This window comes from Thermobia domestica, chromosome 6 (assembly GCF_964235325.1).
Source record: "Thermobia domestica chromosome 6, izTheDome1.hap1.1, whole genome shotgun sequence".
Lineage (NCBI taxonomy): Eukaryota > Metazoa > Arthropoda > Insecta > Zygentoma > Lepismatidae > Thermobia > Thermobia domestica.
In genome coordinates this window covers 229143804-229171555 of record NC_137459.1, presented here as the reverse complement: position 1 = coordinate 229171555, position 27752 = coordinate 229143804, and the positions used below count along the sequence as shown (strand labels likewise).

The window sequence follows — 27752 nt, the reverse complement described above, 5'->3', positions numbered from 1 at the left end:
TGTTTTACACAATTGATTTTCTTTAAAACAAATTTTATGTGTGTTTTAAACATTTTGTTTCAAACACGTGTATTTTTAAGGCTTGTTTTAAACAGATGTTTATTTTTATTTTATTTTTGAAATATATATATATATATATATATATATATATATATATATATATATATATATATATATATATATATATATATATATATATATATATGTCAGGAAAAGAAAATTGTAAAAAAATAGTGCTCCCCATTCAGAAGGCTGTGTTTTCCCGTGTGATTATTTTGATTTCTCAAGAGTACAGTAGCCTAATGTGATTTTTATTTATTTTTTCTATTTTTCCCTTTGTTTTAGCATGTACTATATTGTTCAAATGCTTATCAGTTAACCTGCAAGAAAGTGTCACAGCCGAAAGTTGGACTACTTGTAGAAATGATATTGAAGAAATAAATAAAATAATTATCTTGGAAAAGAGTTTATTCTGCTGTATTCAGACAACAAAGCGTAATACTTATTGTCACATCATTTCCGAACTTTAGTGAGATTCCTGTAACGATTTTATCTACATTTATTCGTCTGTATGTATGTATATACCACGTTACAGGGCGCAAATTTCGGTCTTTTAACATTAAATTTTGAGGGTAGAAGCCCGAGACGTCTGGAATGTGTTGTATAGATTTTGACTACGATCCGACGTAAAATTTCAGAGTGAATGATTCGGATAACACTTTAAACCATAAACCCTGTCTCATATAGCTTTGCTACTGATACGAAACTGTAATCAATCAAACGAAACAAACAAATTTTCGGCGTTTCGAACAGAACTTGGGTTTCAGGATAATTTTAGCTCCAACAGTTTTTTTTTTTTTTTTTTTAATATTTTTAGATATGGGGTGCTCAGAACGCAAAGGATCCAAGTTCATTTTCAAAAAGGTTCATTTTAGCTCGGCAAATGTAATATCTTCATAGGGCTACAGCAGGGATTTATTTGTAGCCAGGGAAGCCTGGGAATTTCCCCCCTTCTAAGTTTTGGTTTCCCTGTCTCTAAGTTTAATTTAGTCTTCCCAGCCTGGGAAGACATTTTCCACCTTTCTTAGGCTATACATTTTTTTTTAAAGTACAATGATTCAACTTCATGTTTTAGTAACATTTTTTTTTACTTTTTTAGTATGTTTATTGTCGCGAACTATGTTGGTCTTGTTTATAGAATTGTTTCTAGAAGGAAAATGTTGCATCTGATACCACTGCTTATGATTCTTCATCTGAGTAGCACAGTAATAATAATAATAACAATAAACATTTTCAGTTATCAGTGAGCAGTCACTGCAGTTGTGAATTGGTAGCTTCTTCGTTGACAAGCACGTTATAAGGAAATGGATATTAGACTATATTTTAATAAAGGAAAAGCTCCTGACGATTAAAAGGCAAGCAATTCCGATACACAAAGTAACAGGCTTTCGTCTGAAGGTAGTGCAACGTCGGAAACCGCATTATAGACCGCATTAACCCATTAGCGCATATGATCCTTAAAATAGGATGTTGTGTTAATTACATTTTAATTCATTATAACCTAACATCCATAACTTTTGCGAACAAATCATTGTTGCCCGATCCTTTAACAATCATGACAGGGTGTTATTGTTCTCAAAAAACTGTCACTTTGGATTTACAGGGCAAATCCTTCACAGGCGGCCATTGTTATTGAAATATCAATAATGTTCCAAGTACATGACTGTTAAAGAAATGTGAATTCGTTGTCAATAACTAAAACCATTAACCAAAGAACTCAAGTGCTAATGTTGTGTGAAGAATAAAATATTATTTATAATAAACACATTGCTGAAATATCGTCTATTAGTCAAGTAGTTCCTGTGCATGTGATATTTACTATTGCTTTTACCGCCCACTACAATCGAAAATTTCAAGTAGAATTCGCTACAGTCGTTTAAAGTGCTCTAAACATACCTTAAAATAACAAATTGTACACAAATATTTCTCTAGGAAACTTCATGCACTAATGGGTTAAAAAGCGAAAAAAAAAATTATGAACCTGGTGGCTGGCTATCAAACTAGTATAATTTCAAAGTAGGTAGGTTTAAAAATAACGTTGTCCCAACCCCACTTTAAAGTTGTTCTGCTATACGGAACACAATCTTGCATAAATATTCCCACCTTCTACAAAATCCACAAATAAATCAATGGGCTACAGTTTTATAGGTCAACTACTAGACAAGGGCATTTCTGGAACGGGGGAACATGAGGGCTATTTCCCCCCTCCCTGCCCATAAATTTAAGGTATTAATATTATTTTATGTACGCTGCAGTGTGAGAAAGATTAAGAAACAAAGTTCCGAATGCCATCGTCAGAGATGCATAATTAAGTTCAATAAATACAGGGTATACCACAAAGAATACAGCGACGGAAAACGTCATATCTTCGCAACCACGAATCCGAACTGTAACAAAGCAAAACTACGTGACAAGGTGCAATCTAGAGTTTTATATGATTGCCGCTAGAGAGAGGTGTCCGTTTAGTGGTCATCCGTCCTTTTACCCCGAATTTCATATTTTAAGGGCAGTGATGCAAATTCACAAACCTTTTATTGACCAAAGTCCAACAGAACTAATAGGAAGTCCCCATACCGAATAAATACGGATTTTGATCAGTTATAATCCAATTCTATTGGCCTATATTGCTCTTTCTTTGCCCGAGGATTCCAAAGGTGGCTCTACTCTTGAGTTTCCGGCCTGCCTATAATTCAGGAAATAGGACCTATTCAACTTTCCTGTTTCGATCATCTGTATTTCCTCTGTATTTATCCGGTGTGACGACCTCAAACTTGTTCTGTTGGTCTGCTTATCAAAAGATTTCTAAATCTGACTTATTTTCCCAAAAATCTGAAATTCAGGGTGAGGTGGAGGTGGCTGCCCTCCTGCTCCCGACTGACGCTCCTGTGTATCGGCTGTCATATGAAACTAGCCCACGCTCTTTCACGTGGTTTTAGTTCAATTTATTTCAGACTCTTGACTGCGAAGATATTACGTTTTGAAATATAATTCATTTGCTGAGAAAAACTGAACTTCATTGAAAATGGACTTGGATCCATTGTGCTCTGAATGCCCCAAATATTACTTTACTTCAATACGATTGAAGACCTGCTGTAGAAAACAATGTAAGTGCCAAAAACAAAAGTTACTGTAACAGTGGAGACAAAAGATAGTAAATTGTGCCCAAGCATCACAAAATAGAAAATAGTATTACTTAGAAGTATGAAAATCTAACTGACAAGTAGACCTCACCACTTCGCCGTTGCGTTAGCAAAAGGAAACAACTACTGTCCTAGCGTAGGGTTGAATATAAGATATTGACAAAAATTTTAGCTGCTAATGAGCACTAGAAATATGGGAAAAACGAAATAGAAACATGAGTGTGGGAAAGCCAAGTACAATATAATTTGATAGTTGCAAGACCGATATTTTTTCGAAATAGATGGAGGAACAATAGTTATGACTTCAACTATGTAAATCGAGTTAGGAGGGATGTTTTTATGGCATTCCAGATCATGGCCGCCATCTTGAAATCCGCCATATTGGATCGACGTCAACTTTTTCAAATAGAAAGAGGGCCATGTGAGGTATCAAACAACAATGATTTTTTCTACTCAATCTCATACACTAATTTGTTTTTCCATATCTAGAACGGTTTACAACTTACAGTTCTTTGAATGTTGAAAAAATCGTTGTTTGTAGCAGATAACAGATAACTATAGTGGCAATGAACATAGCTCCAGAGACAGCATTCTTACAGAACAAAATTACAGCAATGCAAGAAATGAAAGTCCTCAGCATTCATAAAGTGGTTCTGATCTCGCCACTTCGTGTGTGCGTTTGTAGATTCAAACTGAAACTATAAGCAGTTGGGGCAGTACGATGAAGAGAATAGCAATATTGGTTGCCAATGGCATTACTGGTCGTAGCAGCTACGGTATAAGGTAGAAGCTTACGTGCATCGTGTACCATTCTACAGCGACAAACTCTTTGTAAGGAGACAAGTGCAGGAAATATATTATTCTCACTGTGAGTTCTACCCGTGAACTTGGAAGTGTTTGAGAAATAGTTATTTCGTTTATTGCATTAAGCCTGTAATTCTGAGGGGTGCGTGCGTGTGTGTGTCTTAGGGAGAGTGTGTGCAGGCAACAATTATAGACTAAAAAACGACACACCATGGCGTTAAATAAAACAAACATTGCTATGTACCTCCTGCAGCAGTTACAGATATTACGGTTCAAGCACAATGCAACAAATATATCAGAGCAGGAAAGAGTAATCGCAGATGACATAATTAGATTCCTAGCGGATGAAGAATTGGAATTCGAAATGGAGTACACTCTGGATATTCTAGATGTGGCACATCATAAGATAAACAATCAAGAAGCTAGTGTGGAAACGGAACGGTATGTGAATTGCTATTGGTCGAATACAGGGAGCAGGAATTCACTTATGCTGGATACCTGAGAATTATTTAATAATGAAGAGATGCGAAGTACAATAGCTCCACCTGGGAAATCAGTGGAAGTGGGACGAATTCCAAAAGGTACCACCGGCATATTTCAACCTTTAAATGCATTTTTTTAGACAATACAAAACATTGGCGTACTATATGTGATTATGCAATAAAGAACGAACATTTCCATTCAAAACTGCATGACAGAGATACTATTGTCACTCTGCATTCCCTTGTGTACAATCAATTTCAGTCTCCTCGTTTCACAGGAATGATTCACTAGTCATTTTGTAAGTCAGTATATATTAATGAGCCGATCGAATGGTTCGAAGTGTCGAAGAAGCACGCTTTCAATATTCCCAGCATTAACTTTTGTGATATTTGTGATGCTTCATTTTTTATTAGGTGCTCATGGTACTCTTCAAAATTCTGTGTTGACCATTTTATGAATGCTAAGAACTTGCATTTCTTGCATTGCCGTAATTTTGTCCTGTAAGAATGCTATCTCTGGAGCTATATTCATTGTCACTATAGTTGTCTGTTATCTGCTACAAACAACGAATTTTTCAACATTCAAAGAACTGTAAGTTGTAAACCGTTCTAGATATGGAAAAACTAATTAGTGTGTGAGATTGAGTGGAAAAAATCATTGTTGTTTGATACCTCACATGGCCCTCTTTCCATTTGAAAAAGTTGACGTTGATCCAATATGGCGGATTTCAAGATGGCGGCCATGATCTGGAATGCCATAAAAACATCCCTCCTAACTCGATTTACATAGTTGAAGTCATAACTATTGTTCCTTCATCTATTTCGAAAAAAATATCGGTCTTGCAACTATCAAATTATATTGTAGATGGCTTTCCCACATGCGTGTTTCTATTTCGTTTTCCCATATTTCTAGTGCTCATTAGCAGCTAAAATTTTTGTCAATATCTTATATTCAACCCTACGCTAGGACAGTAGTTGTTTCCTTTTGCTAACGCAACGGTGAAGTGGTGAGGTCTACTTGTGAGGCATAAACGTATTAAGGAATCAAATAAGTGCAATAGTTTGAAGGTGGCAGTTGCATTGTTTTCTACAGCGAGTCTTCAATTATTGACTTGAAAAACCAACCAATAGATAGGCTTGCAATATATATATATATATATATATATATATATATATATATATATATATATATATATAGCAATCACATTCCGAAATAGCAATCACATTTTTGAACTAAAATTTCAGCCACCTCCAGGTAACAAATTGGGTTAAAATTATTCACACATGTGTACAATCCACTAACAATACAATTATTTCAGCCAAATCCCGCAAATAATGCCATATTAAATTAAATGGTCATTCGGAAGTGATTTTGGAAACCATTGGGGTTACATAAATGAAACTAAGTGAAGAAAATATGTTATCAGTAATAGCTTACGGAAATATAAAGTCAGCATTTTGAATCTAATATGGACACTCAAAATTCATTTCCAAAACCGCTCGTGCTACAAGAGCGAAATTTGGTGTATTAAGGTGCATTATCACTATTATGGTACGAAAATATTAAATATTTTCTTTTTAGAAAATCATCTTGAATCAAAAAAAATCATTAACAAACTATATAAAAGCCTTTTTTGTCAAACCATTCTATTTTTGTTATCAAGATCCCACTAAGCGTTATATACAGGACGATCTTAGTAGCGGATCTAGCCTAGGCTTTTCAATTTTTTGAGTGTCAAAATGATTTAAGCTGTTACTTATATATTTTTGGAAATTTATAGTAACCTCATGATATACTAATCATCGTCTGGGCTGCAGCTACCCCCTAGTACAATAGAAGAATAACTGGAAAATTCTATATTTTGTTGAAATAAAGAAATTCAGAAATTACATATTGTTCTGATGGCAATTGATTATTAGCAATAAGAATTGATCAGTCACTACCACTACCCAATCACTAGACACAATTTGTTTCACTTCTGAAATATGAACAAATAGTTGTCCCTAATTGGCTAATATCGATGACTTTGACAAATCATATGCATTTTCCATTCTGATACCTATGCATATAAGTAAATTGGTTTCGTATTCAAACAAAGTACTATCTATGGTGGCGGACACAAGTCTTTGACCAGGTAATGGCGAATGCTTTGAAACAAATGAAGTGACGGAGAATTAAATCTGCCATACTTGTAGTTTCGTGGTGAGAAGAAACAAATTTATGAACACAAGGTCTAAGAACAACTCATGTTATTAATAGAAACTTTGCCGAAGATTATTAACTTATATCATCATATAAGAAATACAAAAGACTTTTTGAAACGAAGAAAAATAACATACAACTTTGCAAGCGGAGGCAAAGAAACCCAACCTAACCAGACTAAAGACGAATCATTTACAGCATAGTGATCGTGGTTCAGTGGTCAAGGCGCGTGGCAAGTAAACCTGAGGTTCTTAGATCCAATCCACGACGCGTAATTCCATTTTTACTTTAGGAATTTTGATGGCGATTGATCGACGATGACACGCGTTTTATTATATTCAAATATTTGTACTATAGGATGTTTCAATACTTGAACTATCAATTTTTTTTATTATTATTATTATTATTATTATTATTATTATTATTATTATTATTATTATTATTATTATTATTATTATTATTATTATTATTATTATTACTGAAGCGTTGTTAATTTCATGGTTCACCCTGTTCCACCCAGCTCCAGCTTAGTGGGCATTGTGCTAAACAAACACCGTATGTGTAGTGAGTGGAAAAGATGGACTAGTGAGAGTAGTGAGTGTAAAGTGTAAGACATGGACTGTTAATAGAAAATGAAAATGAAATGAAATCTTTAAGTTTAACGTCCCACGGTTATGTCGGTTAGGCTAAAGGAGACGGTGATTATGAGAAATGAACGAAATGGTGGAATGAAGAAAGTGGGAGAACCCCGAGAAAACCCACGCACACGGTGTTTGTCCACCACAAAGTTCACTTGGCGGGAGCAGGGTTTGAACCTGGGACCCCAAACACAAGAGGCGAACGCTCTACCACTGAGCCACCGCGGCCCCATAGGACTGTTAATAGACCAATTACTAAATTGTACCTTTACCTGAAAGTGATAATGTGGATTCTAAGTTGACTGACTTGGTTCAATCAAGAGAGGTGAGAATATAGATACTTTTATAGTGAGTTTGTATTATTGCCATTATATTTGCATAACGTTTCTCTTTTGTTTTAAAAAAACAGTTTTGTGTGTGTGTGTCAGCAAGTTAAGCACCATAAAATCCATACAAGACGGTCCTCCGGAATTCGTAAAAAACACAATCTAACAGTAAGTTGTAAGTGTTTCAGTTGTGGTGTAGTTAGTGTAAATAAACATTTATTCATTTATCACAATTAAGCTGTTTTGTGAACATTTATTCATCAAAAGACAGAATCAGTGACATTCCTTCTTTTTTTTCCTTTTACCCTGTTGTAATACAGTCAAGTTGTGTAATTCTAACTAATCGGAGTTTGAACTTCTACCCTCAATCGCTCAAGCACCGCTCTATTACAATAACGATGTATCTGACCTTTACGACATAAAATGGTAAAGTGTGTGTCATGTGTAAAATTGCGATGAATGTCAATTAAATTATCATGGTATAATTATTTCCTCATTGAATTATCGATACTTTCCAGTAGAAAAACGGATGAAATTTTTGAAGTCTCAAATCAAGGTAAGTAGTCCAACGTACAGAAACTTACATTACAAATTCTATGCGTATTTTCCTCACAATTTTATGAGTTGATTGCTCCGTGCTGTAAGCGCTCCATATAATAGACAAGCTTCAGCAATTTTGATAGTAGAAAGCGCATGGTAAGCAGGGGCAAATCCAGAGGGGCGATCGACCCTCACAAGAGGAAACTTTATTATTTTATATATAAATAAATCCCAGAGTTCGGAGCTCTTAAAAGTAGCTCTAGGTAGCAGTATTACAGTCCACCGCCCCCGAAGAAGTGCGTCCTGGATCCGCCCCTGATGGTAAGCATATATGGGTATATGATAGGAAACACTGCATTGTTTGTGTCTTAACTAATATCGATCGTTTTCGATTATTTTTACATATCCATTATCAATTTGCCATATATAGAAAGTGCCTCTCCTCCCCATAAATAAGATGTTTAAGAAAACGCTAGGAGACGTTCTGTTCATTTTCAATAAAGAGTTAATATAGGTAATGAATTTCAGCAGGTAAGTTAAACTGCTTGTAAAATGCTCAATTCTTTTTTGGCAAAAATTCGGATCCCCACTATACCTTAGGATATTATTATAATGAAAACATTATGATAACATCCAATTTTGAATTAAGGCCTAACTATATAGCAAAAGTCATTGACAATTTGGCCGTAATTATTAGGCACAGATAATTACTTCATTTTTTATATAATAATTTTTATATTACAGTGATTCAAAACTGTTTTTTTTTCTTTTTCTTGTAGTTAGCTCCTCTAAAAACTCATAGTCTCGAAATCCAAGTAGTAATATAATTCCTATTGCTATTATTACAATTAGAAATATCAATATCCACGAATTGCTCAAGTTCTCTTTAACCTAGAGATACTCATCTCAGGTAAGTAAACAGGAAAAAGGAAAAAGGGAAATTGAGGCCTTCGAAGTAAAACGTAGACAAACTCACCAGTGTTCAGAAGGATTTTTTTAAAATCATGCTCGACCCTACTCATAGGAGGTAAATACGTGGATCTGCTTAGTTGCAGTTATCAGTTTCTTGCCACGTGGCATATATAAATACAGCAGAAATCAAATAACTGTTACCGGCGATCTTCGTGGCCGTGCGTACTAGCGCAATGTGCTAGTAATTATAATTGCTTTTGGCGTGGGTTCAAACCCAGACCAAAGATTTTTTTTTGCATTTTTTAAAGAATACCCAAAAGAGTGATCTACTTACATTACGTGTGCTGTTTTGCTATACGATTCCATTGTATAATATTAAAAAGTAGTAGTAGTAATAGTAGTAGTAGGAACGGACTGGATGGCCCGCAGGTCTCGTTTTGTTCTACCTTGACAGCCATGATATAAATTTAACCTCAAGTGATTCTTCAATTTTCTTCTTCAACTCCAAAAAAGTGACAATTTTGTTCTATTAAAACAATAATGCAGAATACATACACCAGAAAGTTTGGACCAGGTCCGCCAAAGTATGGCTAGAATCGATTGTTAAAAGAAACATGCTGTTCAGAAGATGCTGTCTACAATGCAGTGAGCAGAGTGTGTTGGTGCGTTTGGGTTGCAGTGGGTCATAGCGAGTGGTAAGTCGCATTGGATCATGGTGGGTCGTGGGTCGCAGTGGGTCACATGCTGTTGACCCACGACCCACTGACACTCCGAAAACACGACCCACTAGACCCACTGATCCACCTACTCACTGTCTCATTCCAACTCTGATTGGCACTTTTGAGAATATCCATACATATTTTGGAAAAGTTCCAAATGATATGTAGTTGTAGAGATGCAACGGCTCGAAAAAAAACGGCTTTTTTCGAAAAAAAACTCGGTTTTTTCTGCTTCGCTTTTTTGCTTGGGAAATTTTAGGTTTTTTTTTCAAAATTCTGTCTTAAATTGATAAAGCAGATTTTGTTTCGCTTCTCTATAACACAGAAAGTCATTTAATTAGTGGTTGATGCCGATAATAATATAAAACCTCGAAAATAAACCATGAATTTCGAAAAGATATTTTAAACAATTTTATTTCTCAACATATTTACATTATGAATTTCAAAGGATTAACCAATGCATATAAGATTTTTTAAACTTCCTATATACAAAAGTAAGCAGGTTGGCAAGAACCATGTTTTCTTTGAAAATGCCAAAATCCCGTTTTTTGGGGGGAGTTTAAACTAGGCTTTTTTGGCTTAAACCAGGTTTTTTTTGGGTTTATACATTTTTCTTTATGTTTTTATATTACATATTGACAGAAATAAGTTTGTTTCGCCTTGATGTTATTATGTAACAACGGGGTTATGCTGGAAGAGGTCACATAAGCTTAAAGAAATCTGGTCAGTAAATTTCTTAAATTGGGAAACTCCCGCCCTAGCCATCGGGAAAATCCCGTCATTACTCTAAATGTAAAACAATAACGAAAAAATCCTGTTCTTGCTTTGCATGTAAAATTTAAAGGTTAACATATCATAATCAGTACGCTAAAACTGAGGTATTAAATTAAAAATTTAGTACGTACATATCATTGAAAGTCAATCCAAGCTAATGTGCAAGGTACGTAGGCAATCGATAAATTATGCCAATTTCTATCAATATATTTAAGCAACCTTGGCTTCTTTATAAAACAACAGGCATTCAGGCATGCAGAGATATACGATTTGGTTTCGTTCCGTAGTTTAGGCTCACCATCCTTACGTAATACCGAAGTTATCAAGGAGAAGACTTTCGTTTAAAGTTACATCCGAACCGCTACTTTATTTACGCATGAAAGAAGGGTTGTGGTTCGACCGAGAATTGAACATGGGACGCCTTGATTAAAAGGTGAAAAGGAAATAAAACTAATGCAGATTGTTTGATGTGTGGAAACGTCAGCATGAAGTTCACACGATTCGCATTTTTCGTTTTATTTTTATTTTTTTGTTTAAACCAGTTGCTTATTTTTTTAAAGAAAAAAACAGCTGGTATAAGCCAGCCTACCCTAAAAGTAAATAGTTCTTTTAAAAAAATACACAAATAACTAGGAAAATTCTATGTAGTATTTATACTTCAAAATATTCCATACCCTCTTTTTGGAACAAAAAAAAAATTAAAATAAAACATAAGAGAATAGATTTATATGATACACTTAAAGGCTGCACATCTAGAGCTTTTGGTTCTGTATATTCTTGAAATTCTATAGTTTTATATAACCGCCATCACGGTTTACTCAGTCCTCAAGTTTTCTTAATTTTTTGAGAAGAGGGATTCAACATATGAAGGGCGTGAGGCAAGAACATGGTAACCCACAATTTTACTATTTTAAGAAGTTAGAGATTTTCTACTGCACAATCCATTTTGAAAGTCGGAAACCTGATTTATCACATAAGAATATACATGAAGGATTAAACGAAGCGGTATGCGTTGCTGTCTATCTGGTGCTGAATAACTCAGCAATTGAAAATTTGTTGGTTAGCATGTTTTTGGCTCACACCCTTCATATCATTACGGAACTTTCCCCACCCCACCACAACAAAAAAAGGACTACGGAATATATTTGTTAAGATAAATACAACTGTACAACAAACATGACTGAGTGGAGCTTTTGCGCTTCTATCGGGAAGTTCGGATTCAACACAGCATTCGACCATTCTGACAAAGCTTTTCTTCATTCCATCTGTGAAGTAGAAATACTGCGGTACTGTGAGTTGGCCGACTTCCTTTCTTATTGTCTTTAAATCGTTATTATTACTAATCACCAGCAGTGACGGCTTTGCGAAGGTTAGAGGGGCGGTCTTTCGGGCTGAAGCCTGTTCCCCAAAATTACGGAATGTCTAAAGCAAAGGAAATATCTATTAGTTATGCCTTTACTGATAAACTGTAAATCCCGTCAAATAAAAATTACGAATGTTTAGAAAAACTAAACATTAGTAAGAAAAACTCCTCCCAAAATACACTTGTAAATCAGCCTCTGATTCTCAGAATAAAATCATCTTCAAGGTTGTATTCGGAAGATTATCGCTAAATATATAAACGAAACGAAATATGATGCCTGTACTCATAAACTTCAAGCTCCTCCAAATAAAATTAGGACATTTTAGGAAATGAAACAGTTTTTTAGCAAACTTAGTTCTTCATTATAAGTTGTGAATATGATTGTAATAATTTCTTTGATGTAAGTTATTTGTTGTATATTTGAAATATTTTATATGTTGTGTTTAATTAAAATAAATGCGGATTTTGTATGTAAGTTTCTGTCATTTGTATATAAGTATGGAAACCCTGCCATATCTTCTATGTAAGGAGTGTTTCCTTCCTGATAATATTGTTGGGCGTAATGTGAATTAGGCCAAGTGGGAATTGACATTTCACCTAAAATGGCGGATAAGATTATTATCTGTGATTGACAGCTGATAAACTGTTAGGCAAAGTGGGCACTAGTCAAAGTGGGAAGACACCAATTACTCAAAATTAAAACCTTCAGATAAACTGGCGAAAGTATGACTATTGAACTATACCATGATTTCTAACTACAAAAAATAACAAATTGAAACATCATGTATTTCATTTTACATATGGTATGCGTTTGTGAATAACTGTGAAAGTCATTTTTAATGAGAGAAGTAATTTTTATTATTTAAAAATTATTAAGCCATACGAAAGTGGCTGATTTTATTCGACATGGCTAATACTTTACAATTCTAATGTTAAGTACAAACCACAACTTCCATTACTACCCAAGATTTCAATTTGAGCAGCATTTCTCCTTCAAACCACTATTATATACTACCAATATACATACTATACAAAAGCATATTGCAACTCCGCGTAGGTGTCTACTTACCTCCACCAGGATCTCATTCAGAAAAGTGTTCAATTTGGCCTGAGCCAAACCTTTCATTAAAGGGAGATAGGACCTCTTGTATGTGGCAATATGTTTCACTTCATAAATTTTTCCATCACTTAGCAAGAATCCAGCAGCATTTAGATCCAGCCTGCAATGTATACAGTTTAACACTTCACAACAACAAACACACTGTTTTCTAATTTTATTTTTGTAGTTGTATTTTTTTCTAACCTTAAAAATTCTTAATAATAAAACGTACATTTCTAACATTTTACTTCAGAAATAAACACATATTTAATAAAGTATATTATAACACTTAAATTTCATACAATTGACGAGTTTTTATATACTGCACCTATAGTAATAATATTGTTATTTAGACTACACACAGATAGGTAAATTAACCATACAGTAAGAGAATGGTTGTCCGTAATTTCTTATATAATATGCAACATAATCAGCAGAAATTGCGTGAGTTTGGTGAGAGGAGGGTGGTTACAGAAGGAAGATTTCTTCGAATGCTTTTCCCGGTGGAAGCGTTCCTAGTATCGCTACTACGTTCCCTCTTTGCACAGCCATACTTAATCTCTGTATAAGAAAGGCTGAAGCTCGAGTGTCGCCTGTCTTGAGAGTTATTCGGCGCCCAACTTCTTTAATAAAATTTAGTCCTTCATGACCACAGGACCCACAAGTTTCGATGGCGATGGTGACGAAGTGGTATTTGTCCAAGAGGTTGTTATATTTTCGTCTCTTTTCAGATTCTCTACGAGTTGCGACCATCCCAGCTTTTGTGGAAGAAGTAAGATTAGATGGGGCTAGAGTATCGGTACAAGTGAAATCCCATATTAAAGCCTTCCCTCGTTTCCATGGCACCAATGACATTCCATCAGGTCTCTTGCCGTCAGAACGACTACACCCCATTGGCACTCTCACGGAAGGCGTTCCAGAAGCGATGAGAGCTATCATGATGACGTCATTAACATCGGAGTGGCGAGAGTATCTGCGAGCACTGTAGAGACATGATAGGCCATGTATGCCTTTCTTATCTACTAAACTTCCGCAAGCAAGGCACCGGTGTTGTTCGCAGACATCTGCTCCCAAACGTAACGCACAAGCGATTCTAAAACTTTCGTTGGGAAGATGCAGCCCTAGGGATGGAGATGGAATAGCCTGTACCCAGGCACCTGCTTCAGGGGATGAAGTAGCTAGAAGACGTGCCTTATCCTCAGGATTAGTGGAGGACTGAAGAAGAGAAGAAAATCTGGAGTTTATAATGATGATTGTAAACTTCTCTTATCCAGATCAGGTAGAGCAAGTCCGCCGCACGATGTCATTATTTAATAAAGTATAATAATTATAGTTAAATTGTTAACACCAATATAAGAATACTAAATAATTTCTGTAAATTGCAGTCACAACTACATTCATGGTCTAAACGTTGAAGCAATAAATCTTACAAAGTTATACCGGAAGTTAATTTTTAATCTAATAAAATGCTTTAATATTGAGCTTATCTTCAATTATTAAATATTATTTTCCATGGGTACTGATATTTGAAGAAAAAATCAATGAAACAAAATAATCAAAACCCAATTAGAACTTTTTATCACAACGCATAAAGCAAAATAATTACCAAATACATTGCCAAATTACACATGAATATATGAATAATCCACATATTGTGAGAAATTCTTTTTTTTTTAATTTTCTATTTAGACGCTGCTTTCATAAAAGGAAATATACAATAATCTATTGACATAGATCTATCTGTGTAATTCACTTCAAACGTTTCAACTACAAAATTAGTGGCATATTAGGGGTGGGCTTCCGGGCTTAAGCCCCTCCACCCGAAATTTTATTTACTATATTAAAGTAAATGAAATATTTTGCATAATTTTAACATTTCCAGGACTAAAGATAGCAAAGCCCTATTCCCCGAAACAAAAAGCAAATACGCCACTGACCATAATATATGTTCTGCATCTAAAAAAAGTGAGACCTAGAAGACGATTCTTTTGAATATTAATGCCATTAATAATGTATTAACTTAAAAGTTAACTAATTATCAGTTATTTAAAAGTTAAAATGAAGTCTAAAGATAAGCGGTTCGCCCTGAATAGTCGTTGTTGCAAAATTCTGGAGATGACTATGACAACCATAAAGCATAAACAGCAGTAAAAGAATAATGGAATTTTTCACCTAAGATTGATACTATATCTGTGATTTTGAAAATTTACATATCCAAATTTCCTAACCTCATAATCATAATAAATCATAATTTACAGAAATAAAGCACAAAGTATAATTCTTAATGTGTTTTTTTTTTATTCCAGAACCCTGTGTATATGTATTATCTGTCAGGAAAGTAAATGTACACCTATTTTTCGAGTCTGACATTCCTGCGTTCCATCCATGGAGAGTATGAGAATTAAATCAATCTAATGTTTACTCAGGAGCAAGAAGAAAAGTTTGATCTGAATAAGACGTTGCAGAGAGGCACAAGTTGTGAATACGAACAGTGCATAGTGTAAACAAAGGACAACACCGAAAGAGGAAGCCAGAAAGAGTTGCTAAACGGAGAAAAAGGAGTAAAAATTGTCGATGTGAGAACATAAAACACAAATAGAAAAAAATACACCGACAATTCAACGTTCACCAAACCATGATCTTGGTGTAGTGGTGGAGCTGCTGGCTTACAAGTTCAAAAGACGCCAGTTCAAATCCACGGCAAGGACATTTTTTAATTGTTTTGTTAATAATACATACAGCTCATGAGAGATGGTAAAACGGGTCGTATTTAGTCTTTCGTAGCAATTATTATTAGTAATGTTTAGTACTAATAATACTTTTTGTCTTTGCGTATTGCTTTCATTCTTGTCTTCATTTCGAAAGAGAATATCCAAACAAATACCACCAAAATACCTCTTATTTGAATGTAAACGCCATTTGCAATTAGTAAAGAATAAAAATTGAACGTTGCGACGTAGCTGCAAAAAGTAAAAAAAAAAAAAAAAAAAAAACATGGAAGTGGAGGGGTTCGAAACCCATACTCATGGTTATTAAAAATACAATCACTATATGCTTTAAATCTCTTGACCATGTTTCTACGTTAACTACTAATAGGCTTGTGTTTAGGTCAGGCTGGTCAATACGTTTAGCAAACAGGCCTGATTTAGCTCTGCCGCAGCCCAGGTGCGAGAAGGGAGAAGGGTACAAAACACTTTTTCTCTCTCCCTTTGTGTGTCTATCTATCTATCTATCTGTCTGTATATATATAACGCTATTTGTGAATGCCATAACCACCGTAGTTTTCAGCGGATTGAGACGAAACTTGGTACAAACATTAATTGTTGCAATATCTTGACTAAGTTCGTTAACCAGAATAATCAGATGAAAAAGTTCAAAATGGCGGCCCTTCGAACTCTTAAAAAGTTCCAAGGGAACCAAATTTCGCCCATAAATGGGTATTCACAAAGTTTGAGTAACTTTTCCTCTTTTACTGAAATATTTGTGTGCAGGGACTTATCCTCTTTTATTGAAATATTGGACCCTATTAATCACCTAAAGAAGGTTCACGCCCTTTCGCTACGGTCAGGCATTTTCTTCTACAGGGGGATATTTTCCTATCGGAACAAGATGATTGTTAGTTAGGATATGAAGTTACACATTGAAAGTGAAGTAACATGTGAAACGTGTTATTTGAAAGAATAATAATATCAATGTGCTATCCTCTAACACAGAGAACTGTAAATCATGTATTTCGAGTTCGAGAGCCTGAATGGCGAGGAGTGTTATTTGATTTGCTTTTCAGCAACCCATTGCATTGCAAATAGTGGTAGGCAACATTAGTTATAAGTAAAACAATAATAATAATAATAATAATAATAATAATAATAATAATAATAATAATAATAATAATAATAATAATAATAATAATAATAATAGATGTTGTTTGTGGCAAGGCAACATCTTCAATTCTTCTTCAAACGTAATGATTGTAACGCCATATCTCCCTTACAAACAAATATTAGCAATTTATATCGAGAGAACGGTAAATGGTGGAGTGATGGGAGCAACGTTGGACAGTATGCACTCATAGTACTCAGAAAAATATGCAATTTCAATGCAAAAAGAACGAAGAGTCATTGTCATGGGGAGTCATGGAGCCACGGACGAGCCCTGTTTAGGCAAAATGTTGATGACTTATATCGAGAGTACAGGAGGTGATAGTGGGATGGGACCAACGTTGGACACTGTGGACCCATAAGGCGCATCGAAAAAAAATTTGAGGGGCGCCAGGCAGCCTTACTATTTCCACATGATAATATAAAATTATATTGTGCGAAATACAGACACGAATTAGCTAGTAATACTTCATATTATTATTATTATTATTATTATTATTATTATTATTATTATTATTATTATTATTAACAGCGTGTTTTCATTACGTGTGCACGTTTGACATGAACCAAAGAGATCCATCATTCGTAGAAAGAATAAGAATAGCCACTTACTTTAACTGTAAAGGACGGCGAAAAATACGAAAAGAATGACCACCTGTAGCGAAAAGAAACAATACTTTCTCTCAAATGGACAAAAAATCAAACCAAGATAGATTCTAACTCGCATGAACGGCGCAAAAAGCCAGTGCTTTGTCCACTTTTTGTTTTTTTAACTGGCTCATCGAACGTGTTTCAGTAACTTACTTATTGCTAATTTTACTTGGTTCACTCGTTTAACTTGCTTTTTCTAAAAACTTATAACGACAGGGCACGAATGCAGAAACACCGAGGACAGGTAAAAATCATAAAGGCTCTCCCGTCATGAATTGAGCCCAGGACACCGTACAGCGAAGGCGCACGTGCTAGCCACTAGACCAGCGGGGAGGATACCACTCACCCTCTGTGTCGTTAGGGATTGCTGGAAGAGTTAAACCTACATTCTATGTAATAAATGAGGTATTTAGAACTATATGCTCTTCATATAATGTAATAAAAGGGTCATGCTGGAAATAAGAAACAGAACATTCCTTGCACAAAACGGCAACTATTGCCATCAGAAATATTTATCTACGAGGCATGCGCAGTAATATGATTCAGAATAGTTACTTTTTAGTTCAGTAAACGAAGAAACGGGTATAGAAACCAAGCATGTCGCGTCAACGAGATCGACCAGAGTTGACAGAGGCGGAAGCAGATGTGTAGTAATACAACAACTTGATTAAATTGATAATTTGTTCTGTATCCTCTAGTAGATCGTATCACAACTTTACGGGAGAGCAGAGAAAGTCTTACTAACCCTATCATATAGAAAGCTTTACTAACCCAATCATATAGACACAAATGGATGTAACTGTGAGTACTACAACTTGGATTTAACGAAAGCCGTTTAGTCATTCAGTGCTTTGCAGGGTTTTATAAGACACAAAAAGATAAGACACATAACAATTCTTCATACCTCAACTTCCAGTAGCAAGATATATTCAATTTCTTGTTAGATACTGAAACTGCTGTCAGATTTTAAAACATGACGTGTTGCAGGATACAAAATGCTTTGCAATACTTGTTTGCTTGTAGAGAGCTATTAGTTTAGTGTTCTGAAAGGTTGTGTGTAAGCTAGCGATCGCCAATTCCGGAATTTTTACTTTCCGGACTCGCGAAAGTAAAACTGGACAAATTCCGGAATTCGAAAAAAAAAAACGATTTTGGAAAAATTCCTGAATTTGGAAAAATCCGAAATTTAGGAATTTTTGATTTCTTAAACATTACGAAATTCAGAAAAATCCGATTTTTTCCCGAATTCCTGGATTTTTCTGAATTTGGGAATTTTCTAAATCCCGGATTCTTTCTGAGTTCCGGAATTTTTCCCGAATACGATTTTTTTCCCGAATTCCATAATTTTCCGAAATTCGGAAAGTGAAACTTCCGCTTCCGTTAAATGAATTTCTATTGGTTAATCTGTAACGTGGCGGACATAAATCTTTGATCAGGTAATGGCTACTGCTTTGAAACAAATGTAATATATGAGAATTAAATCTCTGTATCTGTAGTTTCGTGTGGAGAAAAAACAAACTTGTGAACCAAAGGTTTAAGAGCAACTCAAGTTATTAATATAAAGTTTGGCGAAGATTATTCACAAAAGAAATACGAAAGACGTTTCGAATCGAAGAAATATAGCACACAACTTTGCAAGCGGAGACAAAGAAATTTAACGTAACCTGCCTAAACACGAATCGTTTACCGCATAGCGATCGCGGTTCAGTGGTCAAGGTGGTTGTGCGAATCCACGTCGCACACTTTTTTTTTACTTTAGGATTTTTGATGGCGATTGATCGGCGATGACATGCTTTTTATTATATTCAGATATTTGAATACTCGGATGTTTCAATACTTGAACTGCCAAATGTTGAGGAATAATAATAGTAATAAAAATAAACTAATAATAATAATTATTATCTCGTAGTAGATTAAAAGGTAGGAGCTAATTATCGCTCCGGTCATACTATTAAAAGCAGAAACGTGACACTTGGAAATAATATTTCGGTTTGGTTTAATGTTGCTTACGAGAAGAAATATTTCTCACCTCGTTTTTAAAACAAACAAAATAACATTATAATTAACATTTTACATTCGAGACGGGACAAGGCTAACTCAAACCTTTCGTCTCGCTTTGGAGATGAGAATCGAGACGAGACGAAAAGTATCGTGAACATTTCCCATCTTGTCTCGATTCTCGAAATAGTGTGTGTCCGTTCTTTAAATAACAATTGCTCTGTAGACTGAATCTCATAGGCTTTTTGTTACTTTGTATTTTACAGCTCATTGAATTATGGTCTGTTTTTTTTTAAGCAAAGCTTTTATAATTACCTTTGCATATCCTAAAAATTAGTTTATTATATGCCTTACTGTTGCGTGATATTCAGTTATTTTTATTACAGTTATTTTCCTTAAAACATACAGTAGAATACTTTGTATATGAAACTTCACTGGAACGCTCTAGTTTAAGATTTTGGTAGTTGCAGAGGTGTGTCTTTATGGTACGGAACCCTTTCCCCCAAAATCTCTACTTTTAGTAAGTTTAGCCAAATTTTAGGGCAAGTTTAAAACTTAAACCACTATTATTATTATTATTATTATTATTATTATTATTATTATTATTATTATTATTATTATTATTATATCAACACCGTCTATAATCTTTAAAATATATGCGGTTTGTATCTGAATAGTAAAAGCTAATTGACCGTCGATCTCGGTCGTCGAGAAGTCTTGAGGAGGCACGGACATCGGTCACGTTCTGGGTTTGAGTTCGAAGGGGCAAGTATTCGGGCTCGAGCCAAAAATTATCAAAAGTTGTAGGTTTCAGCCAAACATGATCAAAACAGCTGGGACCGGGTTTAGGCTTCTCAACGGCCCGAGCGGCTCGGCTTACAGCTCATTCACTACCGAACCGTACCGAGAAGTGAGCCGAGCTAACATGTCACCCAATCGAGCCGATTTGAGCCTTCGGCTTAGTTGAGCTGAGTCGAACAGTGCCGATAGACTAGTTTCAACTTAGCGCGCTCGAACTGGTTCACATGAGCCGAGTAGGTGACCCATCCCAACTGAGAAAGCTCGAGCCATTGGCTCAATTGAGCCAAGTCGATGGCTAGTTCCAACTGAGCCGACTCAGATCATCGGCTCAATTGGGCCGAGCCGACGGTTCATACCAACAGAGCCGACTCGAGTTGTTCGCTCAGTTGATACGAGCCGAGCTGGTTGATATCAATACCCGGGTTGGTCTTCTGCTTCGGCTCAAGAATTCGACCGTGCAGGTCTCAGCCTTGATTTTAAGAACTACAGTATATACTTATATTGGTGATTACGACATTTGAGGCTGTCTCGCAATAATAAAAAATATCTTGTCCCCTCGTTATCTAGACGAGACGAGATACATTAAATTACCCACGAGATGCACTAAAATTACGAGACGAGACGCACGCCTGTCGTGAGCAACACTAAAAGTATCCACATTACATTTCTCATGGCTTTCGCTTTCCAGTCTAATCAGGCCATTATTTCAAAACGAGTTAAAACGAGCTGAACGAGCGAGCGAGTTATTATCAAACTCGACTCAACCCGAAACTCGACCTCGAAAACAGCGACTTGGCTCGGAACTCAACTCAAGAAAATTACCTTTGACTCGACTCGAATTGAACTCGAGTCGAGTTGAATTTTGGATCGACTCGTGCTCATCCCTATTCGTATTTGTATTTTATGGTTTCACTTCAACAATTTCTAATTTTTTTCTCCGTTTACTTGCTGTTTCTGGATTTCTCTTTCGGTGTCGTTCTTTATTTACACCATGCACTATTCTTATTCCCACCTTGTGACCCGCTTCAATGTCATATTCAGTTTAGGCTTTTGTCCTTACCTTGACTACACATGTGATTGATGTAATTCTCACTTTCAGCGCATGACCACTGAAAAATTATTATTATCACTATTACTATTATTATTATTATTATTATACTATTGAACTTGCACGGCGAAATTACTGTATAATACGATATCATTTCTGTAATTTTACTCCATTGTATGTTATTTAGTTTATTAATGGGCACTAAATTGTCTCCAGATCATCATATAAATTAACTTCGTCATGCACTTTGGTGGAAATATCATTACAGGAACATTACCGGTTCGTTCCAAACATCAGGGCTTAACTTAGCAATATTTAGCTTATTACGTTGCATGAGAAGATAATGTAGGGGTGAAGTGCTGGATTTGTGAGTAATACAGCTAATCAATATAGCATCAAATTGGCTCTCTTGTTCGATTATCAATTCTAACTTGTAAACTTCGTTACATTTCGAAGCCGCATGGCTTCCAATTTTACTTCTACTATTATGAGATTTACGAAAGAAAATTAGACGAAAGGAGAAAAGATAACAATTTGTCTCGTTTCGGAAACACGAGATGACACCGCAATAGCCACGAAACCAGTGGCGGATCTAGAAGGTAAAAACTGGGAGGCTGCCTGAATTTAGACTATGATAAGTATATCATGAACTTACTATAAATTTTCAAAACTATATAAATAATAGCTAAATTATTTTCGTCAATCTGAAAGTGGGGACCTATGCCCTGCGCGACCAAGCTAGATCCGCCACTGCATAAGACAAAACACAGGCTTTTTCTCGCCTCTCTAAAACGAGACATTTTCACACGACGAGACGAAGCGGTCGGCCATGTTGTGTCTAGCGCATCATAACTATTCCTTTCATAAAATTATGATTTCATCTCATTATTTAGTTATTTCTCGAAATCCGACCTCGGATCATCTTCTTTTCATTGACCATCATTGTTTCCTTTACTAACCTGTGCTCATAATTGTAATTTTAAAAAAAAATCACTCTATTTTCTACGGTTTTCATTCCACGGTCAGTCTACGGTTTCCATTCTACCACTTGTGAAGTGTAATTTACATATGGTAGGTTATAATGGTGTTGTGAATGTTTGTTATGTGTCTAATTGTTTGAAACCAGTATATATTTAGATAATCGATGTTATCTGGGGTTAATTGCATTCATCTATTACTACGTAACTGCCTATGCATGGTGTATATATAAGTGTAGTGTTTTACGTTTCCCTTCGTAGAACAGCGGGTAATATATGTAGTATAGCGGGTAATATATGCTGGTGATATTAACAAAGCTCGAGTACTGTCCTTTCTCTATTTCAAAACCACCTTTTTTATTTTTCCTATAATATCTATTACTGGAGCTATTAGTATATTTTTGTTTTTCGTCGTTATACAACACCAAGGTTATAAAGGAAGGTATATTTAATGTGGGTTCGGAGCTTGAATCTGATAGGTCGTTCCCGACCATACTATCTCGCCTCCAGAAAACATGGGTTACAGGGCAGACTCCAAAGCAAGAAATGTATATCTCTTTTGCTAAAAGAACTTTAGTTCGCATACTACTCATACCACATATTTAGAATTTTTTTCTGCGAATCTGTATGAGACGAAACCTGCAAATGACACAGGACTGAAAGTTAAACTTACTCCAGGAGTCGAATCTGTATCATTCTAACAAAAAAATCCTAATGGCTGACTACTTTAATGCTCATATTTCCTTCTCATGTAAAACGTTAGGGTAATTCCGGGGCTTTAGACTCCCCGTGGATATGGGTCTGTGTGACCCCCCACCCTCAAACAAAATTTTCTGGGAGAAAACCTCTATTCTTCCTTTTGTCTGTCTAGTTTACTGAAAACATGAAAAGCAAACTAGGTAACAGAGCATAGAGTTAGAAATGATTGACATGTTGCATTACAGACATATTTCGTACCGTTCATTATTTTGGAAGGTTTTTTCAGGGACAAAATTCCCCTCCGACTTATATCTCCTGTTGTGCTCAATATGAGTTGAGTTGATTTTATGGTCCCTTTCAGCAGCGATTATATATGAGGCGGAACCTACAGATTAATCATGAAATCCGAACCGCATGAGCTCTCGCCGGAATCGAACCCGCGTCTCTCACGCCAAAGGCGCGTACGCTAACCACTTAGCCACGAAGAAGCTCGGAGCTCATATTAGTAAAGAAGAAAGCACATTATGGGAATTTCAGTGCAGACAAATAATTACGACGACTTCTAACTAAATACTTTTTATCTTGAATATATTGTGATAATAAGTCAATCTAATTTGATAATGTATTTTTTTAAAATAGCATCCTCTGTTCTGTAACTCACTACAGTATACAAGTTAAGTTTCACACAGTGGGCAAAAGAGGGAAAGGGATTACAAGATACGATGAATGGACTTTGCTTCCTACCCGAGGAACAAAACCTTTCCTGTAAAATTCAGCGTTGCAAAGAACCTGTGTGATGGGCCGATAGATACACGTAAATTGACAGAATGAAAGTCTTAATTTTAGTACTGAAACTGACCTGATGTAAAAGAAAGAAAGAAAGCGCTTGCAGGGGTGGATTTTGTGCCTCGTAACATTGTGTTTAAAAAAAACAGACCAAGGTCAGTTGTCAGTTACTTACTTCTTTGTAAAACAACTGATAACACCGGTTTTCTTTTATACAAATCATATTGTTGTTTAATGCCTCTTTATTCCTTATAAAAACAATATATCCAAATTTACGGATGCCCACAGGAATTGTAATAGAAAGTTGAAAAATATCTTTATCATTTAGATTCTTTATTATTATTATTATTATTATTATTATTATTATTATTATTATTATTATTATTATATAATATTTTTGTTAGTCCTCACAGCAATTAATACTTAGCAGCAGGGGTATCCTGTTCCCTCAACTCCAAAAAACTGTGTACGGCTTTTCTCCACTTTCTAAGCAATTACAATGGGCAAAGATAATCATGGGGGACGGCTGTACATACCGCTACTTAAAGTCCCCCTACTTTTCACATGATTCCGTCCCATCTCGCCTAATCCCACCTAGTCTAACGAATTATCAGCCACTTATATCTCCAAGATAAGAATGTCCACCATATTAGACGAGATGGGAATTCCCATCTCAACTAATCCCATCTCGCCTAAAATGGCGGTAGGATGCAACGAGGGAACTTCTGTACTAAAGAGGGAATTCCTCTACTATCATTTTAGGCAGATATTTCAATCAATATTGGCAGTCACTATCAACTACAATATAAATATATAATGAGTACTAAACAAGAAGAAAGCATAGGGGAAAGGCGATTAAGTGAATTTAGTTCACTTTCGGTTTGTTTGGGGAACACTGGAGATTGATTGGCAAACAGAAGCTAATCAGAAATAGGATAGAAATATAGCGGGTGTTTCAAATCAACCCAAAAAGCTCGTCGGTTGGGTTGGTTGCGAATTCGAAAGGGGTTGGACCAAATCTTAACTTTGTAACAAATATATCAGTGTGGCAAACTGCAAATAAGAGAATAGAACAACTTGTTAAGAACGACAATTTTATTACCGTGACTGCGTTAAATGACATAAAAAGTTACAAAATTATCTTACTTAAGCAGTTCAAACAAGATGAATTGCAAGAAACAGATATCAGAGGAAAGTATTTATCTCTTCCTCCCTAAAAAGAATCTCACAAAAAGAAAAAAAAGCTTACATAATGTAAAGGTTTAATATTAAAGCTAAACACAAAAGTTTGAAGTTGACACCCGAAAGGCAAGAACAACTGCACCGAAGTAAATGAAATTCTGCACACATATTGCAGACGTAGAATGAGGGACTACGGGTTTCCTAAAAAAAAGCTGGGTGGGGCACGGACCCCTCCAAACTTTTAATCACGAAATATCAAAATTGCTAGTAATAGTATGTCAGATGTGTGTAAAGGACATGAAGAATCGTAACATAACTTTACGTATGGACAATACGCAAAAGCAATTAACGAGAACGTTTTTTTTTATTTTCTTAGGAAAATTGTTTTCAAGGGGGCAAAAGAACCCACCCAAGGTTCTGAAAGTTAACGCCCGAGAGGCGATAAGAAATTAACCGAAATAAATGAAATTGTGCAAAGATATTGTAGATATAAATGAGGGAATACGGGTTTCGTATTTTCCTGGAAAAAACACCTGGGTGGGCCACGGACCCCTCAAAACCATTGAACATGACATATCAACTGTGCTGGTAACAGTATGTCGGATGTGTGTAAAGGACATGAAGAATTGCAACATAATTTTGTGTATGGACAGTACGCGAATAATAAACGAATACGATTTTTTATGTTCTTCTGAAAAACGGTTTTAGGGGGCAAATGCTCCCACCCAAAATTTTGAATGTTGATGCCCGAAAGGCAAAAAGGAGTGAATCGAAGTGAGTGAAATAGTGCGCAGATATTGCAGACATAAAATTAGGGAACACGGGTTTCGTATTTTCCCGGAAAGAACGGTTGGTTGGGCACCTACCCCTCCAAATCATTGATCACGAAAAATCAAAACTGCTAGTGACAGTATGTCAGATGGGTGTGAAGGACATGAGAGTTAGTTACCCTAGTGATGACCATTATGCTACATCTCTAGAAGTGTTTAAGGACTTGAAAACAACTACCTGAATGTGAATACCACGTGAGTTGTTTCTCATTGTCAACTGGAAATGGCGCCTTTTCCGAGGACTTAATGGGATGGAAGATTTGGTAGACACCTTCACAATAATTCATTGCTCAATTTGACTTTAACCCTCAACTGGTGTAGTGAATTTTTAGTGCATAGTTACTGACGTGATGTCCGTGGGACCCCTTATTATTAAATATAAAAAAGAAGACAATTACTTTTGAAAGACATGTTGTTTTAATTATGCATTATAGCTACATGATATAAGGCATCACAGATATAATAAAGAAATTTAGCGATGCGCATAGATATAACCAGCCCAAACAAGTCTACTTTAATTATTTAATGTAAATAAGTATAGTTTTGTAAATGGCTACACTGACCCTGATATGCAAATTATAGTAAATGAATTCTTCAAAATTATTGTCAGTGGATGGCAAGACATTTACAGATTTATGAAGTTTTTGAAGTATATATTAGTTTCGCGAAATTTACAGAGGTACTTCTTACCTTAATAGTATACCTTACTTCTTACTGCATGACTTTCATTTTCTGAAACATTATCTAACATGTAATTAACTTTTTTTCTGTAAATTCAGAATCATACACATTCACAGTAGGCGGGTGAGGTTTGTCAACCGTATTGTACGAGAAAGATATGAATAAAATGTTTTCAAAATGTATAAAATATAAACAATGCCGAGCTCTTTCGTGGATAAGCGGTTAGCATACGCGCCTTTGGCGTGGAAGAAACGTTTCGATAACCGTTGGAAGCTCATGTGGTTCGGATTCTACATTGATCAATAGATCAAGTCTCATATAGCCTCGCTGCTGAATGGGACGTTAAAACTCAAAATCAACTGAACTCATGAAAACTGCCCTCGGACAAAATAGTAACTCAATTAGTGGCGCGTGATCCCTCGGACTTCACTAACGGAAAAGAAACGTAACAGTAACGCTTAGACATCAGAACTCTATAGAAGCTTGTAGCGAACTGCGAGCGAGAAAGGTACCCTCATGCTCAAAAAGAAAATGCGTATACTGTAAGTCACGATTTTTCGCATTTATTCAATTTTCCTTAAGTATATAGAAACTATTTAGTAGCTGGAAATAACAAAAGCAACCCATTTAAGGAGATTTTTTTAAAAAAATATACAACAAAATAGTAAAAATATAAGCAAAAATATGCTCGGTTTTGCATATATTGGCAATCATATTTTCGAGGGATTTTTGCAGCAGGAGAGCACAATTGAGGAAACAATTTCAGAAATTCGTAATAAAGTTTGATCAAGGAACTAAGATGAAAATTGAGTAAAATATTGCATTTATTAGCTTAAACCTAGTGCCCCGATTGTCTGCAAAATATAAATTAGCTTCTGTAACCAATATGTCGAACGAAAATATAGAAACAAACACGAAAACTCTTGTATTGAAGTTGGAAGTGACAAGCACGATGACTATGAGCATTTATTTCAGCATTTATGATGAAGGAAAAGAAAACCACCAAAAATTAGTTTTCGTGGTTATGTGGGCTAAGTGAACTAAGTAGTTTCTATACTGCTTTGATGCCAGATCGAATTCCATCGCAACCTATCCTATCGTTTTTTTTACAAAACATTATAGGAATTGTATAATTTTCATGTTAAAAAAACGAAACAAGAT

At 35.5% G+C, this 27752-nt stretch overlaps 1 protein-coding gene across 2 annotated transcripts in view; it reads right to left on the bottom strand.

The window, feature by feature from the left end:
* The window catches only part of Apoltp (Apolipoprotein lipid transfer particle), a 6186292-nt gene that overhangs the window by 1058710 nt on the left and 5099830 nt on the right, over window positions 1–27752 (bottom strand). For both annotated transcript variants that reach the window (XM_081762641.1, XM_081762640.1), the window contains exon 52: window positions 13031–13181. In XM_081762641.1, coding sequence (XP_081618767.1) covers window positions 13031–13181 — 151 coding nt within the window. The remainder of the gene's footprint in view (window positions 1–13030; window positions 13182–27752) is intronic.